Source organism: Alosa pseudoharengus, unplaced genomic scaffold (assembly GCF_046254945.1).
Source record: "Alosa pseudoharengus isolate Yale_2024_CS ecotype anadromous, Long Island Sound unplaced genomic scaffold, YU_APseudo_1.1 YU_APseudo_1.1_scf_21, whole genome shotgun sequence".
NCBI classification, from domain to species: domain Eukaryota; kingdom Metazoa; phylum Chordata; class Actinopteri; order Clupeiformes; family Clupeidae; genus Alosa; species Alosa pseudoharengus.
In genome coordinates, this window is record NW_027468674.1 from 25,502,979 (window position 1) to 25,520,214 (window position 17,236).

The window sequence follows — 17,236 nt, forward strand, 5'->3', positions numbered from 1 at the left end:
GGGACTCACGGCAGATATTGCGCGAAATTTTTCTATTCATTAACATGAACATGATGACTGACGAAATAAATTACTATGATGTTTAATAAATCATTGTAGGCATACATTTAACAAGTTGTCATTATATCACATCAATCAAGTGTTTTCTGTAGGCTAGGCTACTGTGTGACATGCTTTACACTAGCCTACAGCATAAAAATAGGCTACAATAGGCTATCAACACGTTTGCAGTATCACTGTTGCAGAAATCACATACAAGAAGGCATCCTCTTGATTGTTTGTACATTTTTGCACATTCCAACATAAGGAAGCAACATAAGAAAACTTGTCGTTTTTCTGCCTTATTTTCTAACTAATTTTACAAGCCTGCCGTATCACCAAGTACAGCTGTTACACAAGGGTCTGGAATCCCTTTGTTATGACGCACTTCCTGCAACGGTCATTCCGTCTCAAAATTACTTAACCAAAGATTGTTAAGGCGGAGCAAGATATTTCATCAGGAGCCACTTCCGGGAACCTGGATCGCACGAGGGGGGGGTCAAAATCCCCCTTTATGCAGAGTAGAGGCAGCGACTGCTCCATTGAAGTCCATGGCCATAGCTCAGAATTTCACCACATATGATAAGATCTTGGTTCTATTGAGTTAGGAATGTGAATTTTGGGCACGTTTTCATGATCCTCAAACCCTTCTGAACATTTTTGAGCATTCCAGTCTGGAGAAAATCGACCTTATATCAGGTGTGCGCCGGTTATTTATGCTGCTGTTAGTTATTTATGCTGCCGTTAGTACGCTCATCAATACGTCATCGACACGCCTCTTTATGCAGACAGGATTCGATCCCCATTTCGCGCCCATAGACATGAACTACGACGAAGTATCTTGCTCCGCCTTAATCTTTGACTTAACTCCCTCTCCTCCGAGAGAGAGAGCTTAGTTGCCGGAAGTAATGAGTTCTGGTTTCAAGAGTGGTCATTCTACTGAAACTGCTCTTCTGTCTGTGACTGAAGCATTGAGAGTAGCTAAGTCCTCTGCTCAGTCATCAGTATTAATTCTACTAGATTTATCTGCAGCCTTTGATACTGTTAACCATGACATTCTCCTATCTATACTATCTGAACTGGGAATTTCTGGAAAAGCTCTTGACTGGTTTGAATCTTACCTTAAAGGGCGTTCTTTCAACGTGTCATGGCAGGGACAGGTATCTAAGTCTCATGCCCTCACCACAGGTGTGCCTCAGGGATCAGTATTAGGACCCTTGCTTTTCTCTATTTACACCACTTCCTTAGGTGATACCATTCGCTCCCATGGATTTGACTATCACTGTTATGCAGACGACACTCAACTTTACCTGTCTTTCCCACCTGATGACTCTAGTGTTTCCCACCGGATTTCTGCATGCCTTAAGGATATTTCAGCCTGGATGAAAGATCGGCACCTTCAGCTTAATCTCTCAAAAACAGAGTTTTTGGTGTTTCCAGCTAAAACAGCTATTCCCCAACAGATTAACATCCAGCTTGACTCAACTTCACTGACCCCAACTAGATCGGCACGAAACTTGGGCGTTGTAATTGATGACCGACTTAACTTCTCTGAGCATATAGCTTCTATTGCAAAATCATGCCGGTTTATGCTTTACAACATTAGGAAGATCAGACCTTATCTGACACAAGATTCCACACAACTTCTTGTTCAGACCATGGTCATCTCTAAGCTGGACTATTGTAATTCACTATTAGCTGGCTTACCCGCTTGTGTAACAAGATCATTACAGCTGATTCAAAATGCTGGAGCACGCCTGGTCTTCAATCAGCCAAAGAGGACACATGTAACTCCTCTCCTAGTTACTCTCCATTGGCTCCCTATAGTAGCCAGAATTAAATTTAAATCTCTCACTTTGGCCTATAGGACACTAACTAGATCTGCTCCTAGTTATTTTAATTCAATAATCAAGCCTTACATCCCCAACCGCCCACTGCGGTCTTCTGGTGAGCGTATGTTGTGTCGACCAGTCATAAAAACTGGGTCTAATTCCAGACTCTTTTCTTCAGTGGTTCCATGTTGGTGGAATGAACTGCCCAGTGCTCTCCGTTCCTGTGGTAGTTTTGGGTCGTTTAAGAGGGGTCTAAAGACATTCCTATTCAACATATACTTAGTTGTTTAAGCGCTTATGTGTTATGGTTTATATAATGTTGTTTTATTTTAATTGGGCTGTTAATTAATTTGACATTATTGTTTATTATTGATATTCTCCTTAATGTAGTCTTAGCATGTTATTGTTTTTATATTATTGATTGAATTGACATTATTGTTTTATTATTGCCTTTCCCCTTTTTTACATTGCTTTTTTTATTAGGCTATTGATTGAATTGATATTATTGTGTACTACAACTATTCTCCTTATTGACCTAGATTTTAATCTGTTCCCTGTTCATTTTTAAATATTATTATGTTGTTTTGTATTTATATGTCGCTTTGGACAAAGGCGCCTGCTAAATCCATAACCATAACCATAACCATAACCAAGTAGTTTCCCAATCATTTCTCCCATTGACATTTTGGAAAAATAGTATAGGGTGAAGCATATAGGCTATACATTTAAACAAAATTGTTGCCGTGACTCAAGGCATTCCAGCCTACGAATTTAATAAAAAGTAAATTATGCAATTAAACAATAACTCAATGTAGGCTTCTTGGCTACGCCAAAAGTTTTCCATTACAGTTACAGTGCACTTTTTCAACTGCATAAAACGTAATAGTGAACAATCATATACCGCCCTAGATTTCAGTGCCCATCAGTCCCACCATTTAGCAATATCATCAAACAGTCCAAAAGTAAATTAAATCCCAAACCAAACCGAAAATGTTATGCTTTTGATAGCCTATGGTATGCCGCTCCAAACGAAACGCATGTCTAAACACAGCAGGTTATAAATAAATAAAAAAAAAGCCTGCCTTGAATACCAGCCTGCCCCAAAATAAAGGTCCTGCATTGCGCAGCCTAAGTAAATAAAAGAACCAGCCATAATTTGAGGATTTACGCTAAGCAAGAAGCCTGGATTATTTTATGATGGTTGGTGAACTGGCTTCAGATATCCAACGAGTGAATACGAGATTGTGCAGTCTAGATGGCTGTGGTTAGTGATGTGATGCTGTTAACGGGGAGTTTTACATAGCGTAAACCTATAGCAGAGTTTCCGCTAGAAAAAAATGGTGCCGGTCAAAGTGACCGGCAGAGGTTTCGTTTTCCGGACATTTTTATGATATGCCGGTCAAATATATTATCGCTTCTTAATTAGGCCTAGTCAAATTGAGGAAAACTGGAGACAGGCTACTTAAAGAATGACATAATCAAGCTAGAATGCAACATGTTCATTAGCCTAACTTAAACATGCCTAACAAGATCTAGCCAGTATCTTTTCATGGACAGCAAGAGTCCGCTTCGTTCGTTGTTTAAAAAGGCTACGTTGTTTGTTGCTGCTACCCACGTTCTCCACATCTCCAGTAGGGGTGTAACGGTACACAGAAGTCACGGTTCGGTTCATACCTCGGTTCGGACATCACGGTTCGGTACGAGTTCGGTACAATGGAGGGAAAAGCAAAACAAAAATGCAGAAAGCATTTTTTTTGTACATTTCTCAGGCTGTACCACCTAGTGTCCTACAGTCTCTTTCCTGAGCTATCTGCAACAGCCTGAAGTGTGTAAGATGTAGGCTAAACAGTACAATAAGTACCCTGACTCCATCTGTAACTTGTAAACAAAATAAAACAATCAGCTATAAAACTGAAAATAGGCCTACAGCATCTCTTATTTCTGAAAGTGCAAATTACATAGAAAAATTATTTTTCAAAATCCACTTAAGCAAGACCTTCAACATCTGTGTTTAGTTGTAAATGGAAGGGTCTACAATTTGCCTCAATATTTTTCATTGTGTGTAAAGTAATAATCTAGCCTACTAACTGTGAAAATATCACACTATTTTGCCTTTTTAAAAAAAACGAAATTGCTCCTTTCATTTCATAAACAGACTACAACTAGAAGTCACGTGACTTTGCCCTTTGACGTTAACTCACCGTAGCATGGTTTGTTTATTAGCCTGGTTAGCGTTGTCACTTTACTGTCTATGCACTTAACACTACCAGCTCCTCATGTGAGAAGTTACAAGTTACCCCAACAGGTAATTACTACGCGATTTACATAGCTTTCTGTCATTACGAAATCGTTTAATTTAAGCCATAGGTTTTGGCCCTATGTATCCAAAGGCTGCTGAAGCGCAGGGGAAGTTTTTTACCCCTCGTTTCAGTGATTGGTAGCCTACATCATCTGGGTGATGGCTTCTTATATGTGTAGCATCTTTTCCACTCACATACCCAACAACTGCTGAACAACGCCGACACACAGTTTCATCTTATCAACCACTCTTTCGCCTGTACTAACGTTACTGTAACTGAAGTTCTCAAACTTGCGATCTTAAAGAGACCAGCGGATCCTCTAACTCTTGTGGGTCGCTACCACTTGCTTAGTGCTGCTATCTCTGACTGACTGACTTGACCGATGACCTGACAAAAAAAGAACATAGGCGCCAATCAGACCTTTAGAGCTAAGGCGAGGCTACAGATTAGCGTTAGGTGTCGCTAAAGAACTCCCGTAACTCTCGCTACTTAACAATTGCGCATGACATTAATTAATCCGCACATGACTTTTATGTATTTTTGTACCGTGTATTCTCCGTGTAAATTCATGCACCGAACCGTGACGCCCGTACCGTTTCGGTTCAATACGAATACATGAACCGTTACACCCCTAATCTCCAGTGGTGACTGTTTAACTTACACAGATGCGCAAATACAAGAATGAGCGCTCACACCACTGCCCCCTAATACTATGCCTCTTTATTTGATAACAATAAATTAAGAAATGTTTCCTATTCTGGGAAATGTTTAGTTTCTTTTTCTTTCGGCCGCGGTTCAATGATACCGTTTAATTGTGCCAGAAATTATCCGCGGACCAGTAATCTCCTCGTTGAGGAGGCCCTAACCCTGCAGATCATAGACAGAGAACGCATAGGCCTACTGTAGGCTATGCTTTGGGTAAAGAACACTTTGCATGTCCAGTGTAGGCTACACGGAGAATGACAGTGTCTTGGAGCGGCCGCATCCCCCGCAACTCCACTTCCAATGTCACTGATTCCGACAGATACGCCCGACACTTCTGCTTTTTATCTGGTGGTGGTGGAGTTGACCGGACATCTGAGGCTCCAGACGTTACTAATTTATCATCATCCATCGCGTCTGGTCTCTGAAAAAACTTTTAAGGCTAGTCTGCCTGTAGTAGGGGGGCCTATGTGTCTAATTTGGGGGCCTGTGGGATTCGCATGTTAATTTTTGGAGACTATTATATCTTTGTTCTAGGTGTTCTTAAGAGTAAAAAAAAACATGTCTCCATTTTTTTTGAAGGTTTTGAAGGACCCAAATCAAAGGTCAAATTCAGAAAAGGTCAAATATGGTGTTTTGTCCATAAACCTCACATTGCTGGTATTATAGCATAGGGTTTGGTGCCTACAAGGTGTGCAAAAGTGGGCCACATAAACAATACAACATTATAAAACATTTTTAGGCTGATGATCTCTTTAACAAGAAATTGTGCCTAAAATTCTCGAAATTGTCCGCTAAAAAAATAATACTTCAATATCAATACAATCAATTCATGCCTATTAGTGTTCTTGAGTGTAGGCCTAGCCTGCTCTGTCAGTTCTTGTCTACACCCATTCAGAGCACAAAGTGCAGAGATCTCTGTTAAATCAAGTTTAATAGACTTAATAGACTTTTACATAGTACCAGCTGAAGTCTGTAAGGCCTTCTGTAGCTTATATAAGTGTGATGAAAAGAAAGGGTAAAGGATCAGATAGACAAACAGACAGGTGTGTGTGTGTGTGTGTGTAAGAGAGAGAAAGAGAAAGTGAGACACTACCAGCATGGATGGATTATGAACTTTCAGGCCCCTGGGCCCAGATGTATTAAGGGCCACCCACTAATTGTTGCGGGGGACATTTAAATTTTTTTATTTTATGTGATTTCCTATATTCTGGTGCATTTTGGGGATGGCCAATACTTTAATTCAATCAGATTCATAGCCTATATGTTGATATGATGTGTTGATATTGAGGCAATGATTCCATGCAATGGCTTGGGCCCCCTGACTCCTTGTCTCCCCTGGGCTTGGGCCCGGTAGGCCCATGCAGTAATCCATCCCTGACTACCATTGACAGTTGGCTGATGATAGCTGGCAGTGATAGAATTTAGAATATCGAATAACCTGAAGCACATAGTGCTCTGTTCTTCATGGTTGGTGATATTAGTGACCTTCTAGCCTTCTACATTTGAGCAAGAACATTTTCATAGTCCATGGTGGCACAGTCTAGTTAGGTTATATTCTGAGGTGTGTCTTTCTGTTAGTCAGGTGATGGCACACATATTCTAAAAGAAACAGATTTTGGGGACTGGTGAATGAACCATCACTAGAGACATATGCCAAATTTCTTGTTTTTGTCCATGAGAGAGTATAGAGATGGGGATCACAGATCAGCGAACAATTACATTGTTACAGTGCAGTTATCTTACAAGAGAACAAAGCAGTTTGGCACAGGAACTGCTACAAATCCATCTGTAACAGTGAGCATCTGCAGCATGCTAAGATTCGCTACTAGAAATCATGTGAAGCAGGCAGGACTCAGTGTCTTCAGAAAAGACGTGGTAGACCATCTTCTGAACCTGCAGCAACACCTGCAACTGCATCAAGTCCATCTAGAGGGACTTTGTAGACTTGTTCAGCAGCAGCTGCTGCCAGCATAGATAAGTGCTTCTTCTGTCAGAAGCAGACAAAAGAGCTTCTTCATGAGGTGTCCTCTATCAATGCAGGCAACCAACCAAGAACTATAAGTAATATTTTGAAGTCAATGACTTTTAACAGGTAGCCAGTGTAAAGATGCTAGGATGGGGAAAATATGTTCATATTTTTTGTGTGTGTGAGCAGCTGCATTTTGAATAAACGGTTAGCTCTTTAGACAGGTATTATTACAGCCAGCATAATAGCATTGCAATAGCATTGCAATAGTCTATCCTTGAGATGACAAAATATTAATTTCTTGGCATCTGGTAAGGACTTCCTTATCTTTGAAATGTTCCTTAAATAATAAAATTAAGTTTTGGTGATCTGTTTTATGTGATTACTTAGTGCTAGGTCCTGGTCAATTATAACTCCCAGGTTTTTAACACTTGTGGATGAGGTCAGTGGAAGATCACTATATGTAGCCTGTGATGTGGATAGGATATCCCTCATCTTTTTGAACCTAAAACCATGACTTCTGTTTTATCTGAGTTCACAAGCAGGAAATTATTCGTCATCCATGTCTTTATAGCTCTTATGCATGTGTCAAGTTTGGCTAACGGGGTTAATTCATTAGGTTTTATGGAGAGGTATAGTTATGTATCATCTGCTAAACAACAAGGAGCCCCAGTACTGAGCCTTGAGGCACTCCATATTTTACCATAATCTGGGTAGATGGTTTATTATGGACCTGTACAAATTGTTGACGGTTAGGAAGGTATGATCTAAACCAAGCGAGTGCTGAGTCTTTGATGACTATCAAATTTTCAAGCCTAAGTAGTATGTCATGGTCTATGCTGTCAAAGGCAGCGCTGAGGTCCAGGAGGACCAGTATAGATACAAGGCTAGGTTTTTTGAGGGAGAGCTTAATAACAGATGTCTTAAACGACTGTGGTACATGCCCTGACAGAATTATTTATAATCTTGAGCAAAACATTATCCAGGAAGGGGAGACCAGTCTTAAGAAGGTGAGTACAAATAGGGTTTAGTTGTAGATTTTGATGAGGACATTGTGGAGGTGAGATCTAATATGTTGTGTATATGTAAATGAATTAAATGTTGTTTGAGGTCTCATCTGTGATTCAGTGATTTTGCTATCTTTCAGCAATGGAGTATGTGTATTTGGTGAAACTGATTGGTTATTGATCTTATCTCTAATTGTTTGACATACAATCATAATACTGACATACAATCATACTGTTGAAAATAATAAAATAACTGTTTTGTGAACTTTATTCAACATAGCCAGTGATCAATATTTATGGTGTTAATTATAGTGAAATATACAATTTCACAAAAATAGGGTTAAAACAGGTAAAAAAAAATGGAGACATCATTTTTCTCCATGTTCAATGACCTCTAAAGACAGTCCAACCACTCTCCAAAAATTAACATTTCAATCCCACAGAAACCACATAGGCCCCCTGACTACTGGGCCTGGCCATGTTTGAACCCCCTCACTCATTTGTTCGTTGTTTAACATGGACGATTTAAGCGTGCGCTTCCTATTTGAAATGCAGCATATAGCTATGCGTGTTGTTTAATAGCTTACTTTTCAAACGGTAGAGCCTGTTCATTTAAAAACATAGACAGAGGACGTATAATATAGGCTTACGTATTAAGGCTTATTCTCAAATTCAGATTGCGTTAGGGGACGGGATTATTAGCCAATTTCAATCGGACAATTTGACCGGAGAGATTTAATTTTGTCGGACATTTAATTTTTTTTCCTACAAACGGAACGGAAACCCTGACCTATAGGTTATTATTATGGAGGGATTATATAGGGATTGTCAAAGTTTTTTTTTTTTTTTTTTTTTTTTTTTCCCGTCATCTACTTCCTGAAATTTTGGTCAACGATACCCGGGGCACCGAAACACCAGGGCACATGAAATTTGGTGGGTATGTAGCCCCACTAGACTTTTACGGAAAAATTTCGTTTGGTCCCCGGGGGCCACTCCCCCTCCGCGCTGGGCCCCCCGAAACCCAAAAAATGCAGTTTTTCCTCAATAACTACCTGAACCGTGGCACCGAGGATGAAGACATTTTTATGGTATGTTGGTCTCAAGGGCCCACATCAACTTAGCCCATAATCACTCATTTGTGATTTGCACCCCCCCGGTAAAAAATGAAAATGCAATATCATTCTGCTTTAATCGCCCCTCTCTTCAGTAAAGACGTTCAGAACTGCACCAAATTTTATGTGTATGATTAACCTGACATTCTCTGGGGGTATGCCAAGTTTCGTAGAATTCCATCCATGGGGGGGTCTAAAAAATTAAGTTATGTGTACATTTAGTGACTCTACACTCATTGGCCTGTAGATGGTGGTGCACACATATACACATGCACACACACACACAGGCACCCACATACTATCGGTATTAGAACGGCCGATACATAATTACAAATTCAGTAGGATTAAAAGAAAGCCAAAATAAATATTCATCATCATCATCATGGCTGCATTTCCAGTATTGGCGATAAGTAGTCGTTTGTCCACTAGATGGCGCATCGTTGCAGTGAGACGTAATTTTGTTGGAAGTTAATCTTAAATGGGTTGGAAAGACACTATGCTTCCTACAAGGACAAGACTGTAGGCTACAGTAGTTTACCGCAGAGAACGTCTAAGGGTAGGATGATTTCTGCATGACATGTAATTCCCATTTCCTCTTGAAGCCGAAATAAATCTGAGAATGTTTATCGGACATGCTTGTTTTTTACTGCAGGTAGGCTAACGTTACGTTAATCCTATCAATAGCAGAACGTAGGTAAAATAATGTTACCGTTAGCATGGTTGAGTGATGGAGGCCAATTTGATTATTGATGTATTTGTAGAAAACCATAAATGCGTTTATAAGCTACCAAGCAAATCGATAACAGCACTAATTGTATCTTTCGACTGTCTTCTCATTTGCTTATGACCATAACCTAGGCTACTAACAGGAGCTAAGTGAGTTAGCCACAACACGTTCGCTACGTGATGGTTTTTTAATGGAAAATATATAGGCTACCTGAAAGATAACCTGTCTATGATCCCGTGATGATCTACAATCTCCATTTAAACCAGATGTTTTAGAGCGCACGTTGAGATGTATTCAGGGCAGGGCTGTACCTACACATATTTGTTGCACGTGCTACAAAAATCATTCTTTGCGATGAATGATTTAGTACCAACGTTACAAGGGTCAGATACAGTTTTGCCTATGGCTATTCCGTGAGACTGAGGCGCTTTTTGTTTGTTCGAAGTGCGTGTTTAGGGTGTGAGAGGGGAGTCGATGTGCTTTGATTCCAGTTTGGTAGTTGTAGTCTATGCGATTAAAAAACACGTGTGTGTGAAGTATCCAAACAATGATAACGCTTTCATTATGGCTGCTTTAGCCACAGACCTTGAGCTACTGTACAGTGGGTTGGGTTCCGTTTAGAAGTGTCCACTTCATTCGCCCTTTCCGTGATTCACAGCTACGTGAAATGTATTACTACTGATATGCAAAACTATTAACTTTTTCGCCAAGAGGTGGCAGCTTGATACTGTAAGGTGTAAGCCATTGGTTCCAACGGAGATTTTATTTGGGTCGCCAGCATAGCCTAGCGACAATTTGTGTTGTGTAATAGGCCTAGCATAGGGCCTACCTTATATAGCTTATAGTTTGTTAACAGTCACGGTTTTGTCATAACTCCCTCTATGCATTTTTGCATTTAGAATAGCTCTAAAACCGGGGGGCGAACACGTCGCAGGGGGGGCGCCAGTGTGTGGATATCTCAATCGCAAAATTAAACAATATTTCTATCGGGCGCCTACCATGGACTAGGCTGGGTGAAAATCAAAAGATTGCGTCAAAAGATTGAGCTTAACCATTGACCTCATGGTTGCAAAATGCAAGGGAACATGAATCAGCATATTATTTGCACAAACAATAACGGAGAGTAGCTCTTCAACTTTGCCCGTTAAAATGTGTATGAACAGTCTCGCAACGCATTTCATGAAGGCCCTTTGGACATGTCAGTTATTTGCACCACTGGGAAAAACGGCATTTTGTTTTAGACTACTGGTATTTCATTTGTGCATTGACAATAAAGCTGAATATCATTTGAACTAGATGACTAAACTTATGCATATGTAGAAGAAGAAACATTCACAAAAATCCATGACATGACCTCTCTTCTTGATAGCTGTTGAAAACTGCATGGAACTGACAGGGATTGTTTTGTTTAATAATAAATAAATAAATACATTATGCTGCTACCTTCTGCTTTTCCCAAATACAATGTAGCCTACAGGTGTACCTTTCATCAGTCTAGTTGCAATGGATGGACTGTGATGAACTGCCCTACTTGTGATTGTTTAGAGATTTTAAAGGTTTTATAACAATGTTACAGATTTTTTGGCCCAGAAACAAATCTATTCACCTTTGCAGCGCCAGTAGGCTACTTTGTGTGCGGAATGTGTGCAAACACACATTTCAAACAAGCATACACAAAAGTTTCAAGAGTGAGGAATGGAGTAGAAGATGGAGACAAATTCATTAATATGATTTATTTTCGCGGAATGGATGTGCAGGACTGAGCGGCGGTCATATTTTGTACCGCTACGCGGTACATCTAGTTTATTTAGTATTATTTATTTAGTGTACATATTCATGGGTTTCATCAGGTCCCTTTCCACAGGTGTATTAATCAAGCACCATGCAGTCTGCATTGATAATTAAGGTGCTTTGATTTTATACACCTGTGGAAAGGGACCTGATGTTTTTTTTCCTTATCAAAAAGTGAGGGGGACGACGGCCGTCTCTTCAGCACTGTGGGGGACATATCCCCCACGTCCCCCATGCCGCCAGCGTGCCTCGGTACAAGACTGTGTACATATTTTCCAATCGAAGGAACTACTCATCCCATAAACCACCGCAATTCGCACCGGTTGTGCCTTGCTATATATATTATTCAGTGAGGCGCGGTGGTTTATGGGATGAGTAGTTCCTTCGATTGGAAAATATGTACAGTCTTGTACCCAGGCACGCTGGCGGCATGGGGGACGTGGGGGATATGTCCCCCGCAGTGCTGAAGAGACGGCCGTCGTCCCCCTCACCTCACTGAATAATATATATAGCAAGGCACAACCGGTGCGAATTGCCATTTGAACAACTTCGCGAACCTTTTCCTCCAAACAATGATTTTTATATAGTGAATGTGCCGTTAATAGCAGTTATTTCAGTAGTAATCCTGTAAATAATAGTGTTTTGGTATTGAATTTTATATTTATCATTGTGTATTTTATATCATGTGTGTGTGAAAGCGGTTAACGTTAGCAATATGGTGCAGTGCTTCGTACCTGATGCCATCACCGCTCAGTCGGGCAGATGCATGGACCGGTGCATGGTCTGCTCTTGGACCACCATATTCAGTTTATGAACCGTGAATTATTACACAAAATGTTCATTAATGCACAAGGAAGTATTCCTAGGTTAATGATTGATATGACTCATACATTATGAAGGCTACAGTAGCCTAGCTAATGTTAACTAGCATTACCAACCTCCCTGCAACCACAACTTTGTAGGTCTTGTTCCTCATGCTGGCCCTTACAAAACCCACAAGCTGACTCGGACACACAACAGTCAATAATGTGACCCGATTTAAAGTGGTTTTCACCCCTTTGGACACTCACTAAAACATATAATTTATACCTTTGTTGCAGCATGTAGGCTAATGTTAGCTGCATTATATAATGACATGCAATGTTGGAAATGCTAAAGGCTAGCCTGTCGGCTACCTGAAAAATTTGAGTGTTTAAACTAACATTTACAGTGGTCTATTTGATAGTGTATTGGCCCTGACTAAGTTTGTGTGATATAAACTTGTTGATACAAGTATCAATGTTCGTCTAGAAAGTTTTAAATCACATTAAGATTTTCGCCATAGCATAGGCAGTAAAAGACTCCACCATCTTGGTCAGCGATTTTCGCTGAGAAGAAAGTTTCAAACTTTACCATAACGGACTTTCCACCAATCAAAGGCATCACTGTGGGATTGTTCAGGATTGTGGGTAATGAAGTACTTATCCACGACATCGCGAATAAAAGACATTTCTCTCAAAACAAGGTTAGTGCCCCATGAACATCGGGGTCAGCCCTATGTTCCCACATTTCTAAGGTTAGGATTAGGGTTGGGGTTAGGCCTGAGGTGTGGGTGGGTAGGTTAGGGAACAAAGGGCTGTGGGAACATAGGCATGCTCCTGAACTTTTGTCGTCTATATGAGTATACAATCGCTTAGTCCAGCCGTAGCTGGTTTTAAGTCTACCATGTACAGTTAAGTTTTTATGGCTTATACCCCAATTGTCAATGGAGAAATTGTATTGGATTCTTACTTCCAGCATCGGCTGTGGGCGGGACTGTGATGGTCGGATGAAGTCATGCCCTTCTACTTCCGGTCCATGGGACCTATCTTGCGAAAAAATATGAACGGGAGTCAATGGAGAGATAATAATTATTTTTTGGTCCCGTTCAAATTGTGCCATGAATTTCACATATGATCTGTGTGAATTTAAAAGATACATTTTCACGTCAAGAAAGTACTGTTGTTCAATAGACTTTAAAAGTTATGTTAGGTTTATGCGAATCCGCTCAGTGGCATCTCTCGTCTCGAACGATGTACGTCACCAATGTAATGAAACGATACGACTAGCTGTTATGCTAGGTGACGGTTACATCTTGCTGCCAGCTAGGCCACTCACCTGTTTCATCCTGCCCCTGGGAGGTGTGAACTTTATTTGTAAGTGTGTGCATATGTGTTTGTGTGGTTGTGAATGTGTTTGTGAGAGTCAATGTGCATAGATGTGTGTGTGTGGTTGTGAATGTGTTTGTGAGACAGTCAATGTGCATAGACGTGTGTGTGGTTGTGAATGTGTTTGTGAGAGTCAATGTGTATAGATGTGCGTGTGTGTGAGAGAGAGAAAAGACTGTCCAACGTGGAGGGTGGACAGTGAGCAACAAAATGTAAAACTCATGAGGACAATAACTAGTATCAACTAGTAGCCTTAGAAACTACCTCCGACTACAGGAGCTGCAGCACTGCACTCTCTGCGGGCATATCTCCAGACCAGATATTGGCTACTGCTACAAAGTCCGTCACTAGATGTCCTTGAGTGTGGATAGAAACAAGGAGAACATGGTTATGCACCAGTCCCTACAACAGATCCCGGACTACCTTCTTAAGTTTGTCAGCTGCAACTGTGCAGGGGGACTGTGACACTCTCAGGTGCTGCTGTAAAAAGCAAGGAGTCAAATGTATTTCTGCTTGTGGGAACTGTCATGGTACTCTTGCCAGCATCAACCAGCCAGATGATAACAGGAGTGAGGGAGTGCAGGAGAGTTGGTAACCTGACTCCAACAGATGGATTGCTTCGCATTTGCTCCGCATATCCATCTGGGTACTTTCCGTTGGAGAACGTAAGGGGCGAAAATACTGGTTAGCTGATTGGATAAACCATCTTTTTATCACCACCTATGTTGGTGATAGACGGTCCAAATCAACCAATCAGATAAACAAAGCGTTCTTCTAATGCATATATGGGCAACATACGGCCCGCGGGCCAAATCCGGCCCGTGGGCTTTCCCTGACCGGCCTGCGTAAGGTCCGTGAAAGAACAATAGTCAAGAGCCTAGCATAGAGATAATGCATGCAAATCAATATCGTTGTTTTTATTTTGAAAGCGACTGCTATTTGTACGCCCATACATTTGTGCGTGGATGCATCGACGTAAACACCCTCACTGATGTGCTGGTGAATAGAATTTATGCTTCTGCGTCGACACAATGCAGTTGCCTTTACGTCGGCGTAAACCTTTCAAAGTTTTGTGTCTCTTATGTCTGCATCGCTCACCACCGCAAAGGTTGTTAGAACAAACTCCTACGAAGTGTTCATTTCAAAACGTTACTGGCAGATAGACAGTTTACAATCGGATAACCCCGTAATTGTAACCAAAATATGTCTGAGTTTATTTGCAAAGCTTATGTTAGCAAACTAGTATGATGCTACTACCCACAGGTTGCTTGAAGCAGCCGGCTCAACACACAGAGCGAGTTGACCAATCACAGTTATGTGCATAAAGTTAAAGCAAAAACATAGTCTACATTTTTTAAATAGTTTTCTTTGTGCATGTTGATTAACTAATGACAGCCTACTATTGTCTGCTCCACAATTTCGTAGTCTAATTCTGCATAGAGTTAATTTAATGATGGTAATGATTTAATGATGAAATATTGCTGAGTGTTGATGAAATGGTGGCACAGGCCTATCGGTTGTACTGACTCCTTCACATTTTCATGACCTAGCCTAATTATATAGATATTGTAGTACTTTTTTATATCAGTCTTTGAAAACTGAAAAAAAATGTCAATGTCAAAAAATCTTTTTCGAGAATGAGGATTAAATACTGGACATAGATTAAATATTGCTGTTTTTCCTTTGTCTCCCTCACATTTTCATCTGTTCTTACGACTAGTAAACAAAACTATATGATTTACTTAATGTTATACAAGAACAGAATAGAATTGAACAGAATTGAGTTCAGACTTGACTTCGGTATTTTGGATCCGGCCCTCCTCAACAGTCCCAGTTTGTCATGTGGCCCCTTGGGGAGATTAGTTGCCCACCCCTGTTCTAATGGCATCTTTTAACATACAAGTTAGGTAAGTAGCTAACGTGTTTAACTTACTATTGTATGTGACATGAACCTCATCAACGAAAATCCCCACCAAGTTTTCATGGTAGGCTACATGTCTGAAGAAAGCATATTCCTTCTCGTTAAGTAACTAAGATTCAGTGCTACTAAACACTAACTTGAATTGGCCGTCTGTGTCCTTCATTCCTCCCAGCTACATTTCAGAGACTCCTAGCTTCCCCAGGAATACTCAAATATTCGGATAAAACTTCAGCGATAGCTATGCTCATCTCATCCATGGATGTCGCGTCAGACCTAAACCCACCTCAAAACCAACGCTGATTGGACGTTCGTTTGCTCCAAATTTTCTCTATCGGAGAGATACCAGACTGATCTGCGAGTGAAAATCTGAAGCTCGTGAGATCAGGTTGGTCTCACAAGGCTAGAGTTGGGTGAGGTTTGTTACATTTTAAACCGATTAAGAAAGTTTTGTTTTGTAATTGTTCAATAAAACCACTTGTTATGGATTTTTTTATGGACTTGGAGTCATTTTTACTCAAAACTAATGGCTGGGATATATTCAGCACCCTAAAAACCTCTAGTTAGACATCTCAAAAGCTAATATTGGTTAAAAAAAAGACACCTATAGGAATACATAGAGAAAAAAAAGCTATATTGGTAAGACATTTTTTTGCAGATTGGTGAAAAGAAAGCCTAACTTTCCCTAACTATAAGTAAAACGTGCTCACAATTTAGTAAAATGTATGCATGACTAAATAAACTGAGAACTCAGTTTAGTAAAATGAGCACACTATTTAGTAAAACCTGCGCACGATTGAATAAAATACCCGCGCAGTTTAGTAAAATGATCGCCTGTTTTCTGGATGTTCACCAAAAAAAAAATCTTACAATGACCCCTCCAGGTTTCCGTATGCCGCCCGCGGGTATATCTGCCCGCTTCGCCGTAGTGGTTTCGCATGGCAAAAACCACTACTGCACTTACCTAGGTACGTGACGACGAATCCTTCGGTGACACAAGCCCAGTTGCCCAGAATGAAGTAGCCATTTGCGTTGTTAAGAAAACTTATGCTCCCTCCGATGAGTGACACAAAGAAATCCGCTACTGATAAGTTTACGATGATATAATTTAAGGGTTTCCTAAGCTGTTTGTATTTAAAAGTAACAAGCATAACGGTGAAGTTCTCAAAGAGAGATAGCGAGGTCACAACGAACATTAAACACGCCAAAAAAGTATAGGTCCATGGCGAAACATATGAGAGGGGTCCTTTGAATGGGTTCTCGGGTTCGAGTTTCTCCGTAGCTTCAGTGAATGAAACCCCGTTCACTGACAAGACGAAAGACGCCATGCTTCAAGACGAGGTCAGGTTCTGCCAAAAGTAGAGTACAAAATCTCTACTGACAGTTAACGGAGACCACACTGAATTAACCAAATTTCTGTTGAAACCTCCCCTTGCTCTAAGGAAAAAAACATTTGCGTGTAATGCTGTGAGCATACATGAATAGGCTATCATACCATGTTCAAAGAATTCTTTGCAAAAGTGACAATGTCTAACATTGTCATCATCACCAATTGTCTATGCAGACCAAACATGTAGCCTGTCCAAAGCTACTTCTGAAAAAGTCGTTTGGTCAATCAAAAAATATTTACACATAGAGAAGTATTCATCCATG

General features: G+C 40.5%; 1 protein-coding gene across 1 annotated transcript in view; it reads right to left on the reverse strand.

The window, feature by feature from the left end:
• The window catches only part of LOC143137928 (vertebrate ancient opsin-like), a 36,869-nt gene extending 19,958 nt beyond the window's left edge, over positions 1-16,911 (reverse strand). The window contains exon 1 of the mRNA XM_076298285.1: positions 16,548-16,911. Coding sequence (XP_076154400.1) covers positions 16,548-16,911 — 364 coding nt within the window. The remainder of the gene's footprint in view (positions 1-16,547) is intronic.
• Positions 16,912-17,236: the final 325 nt, after the last annotated feature.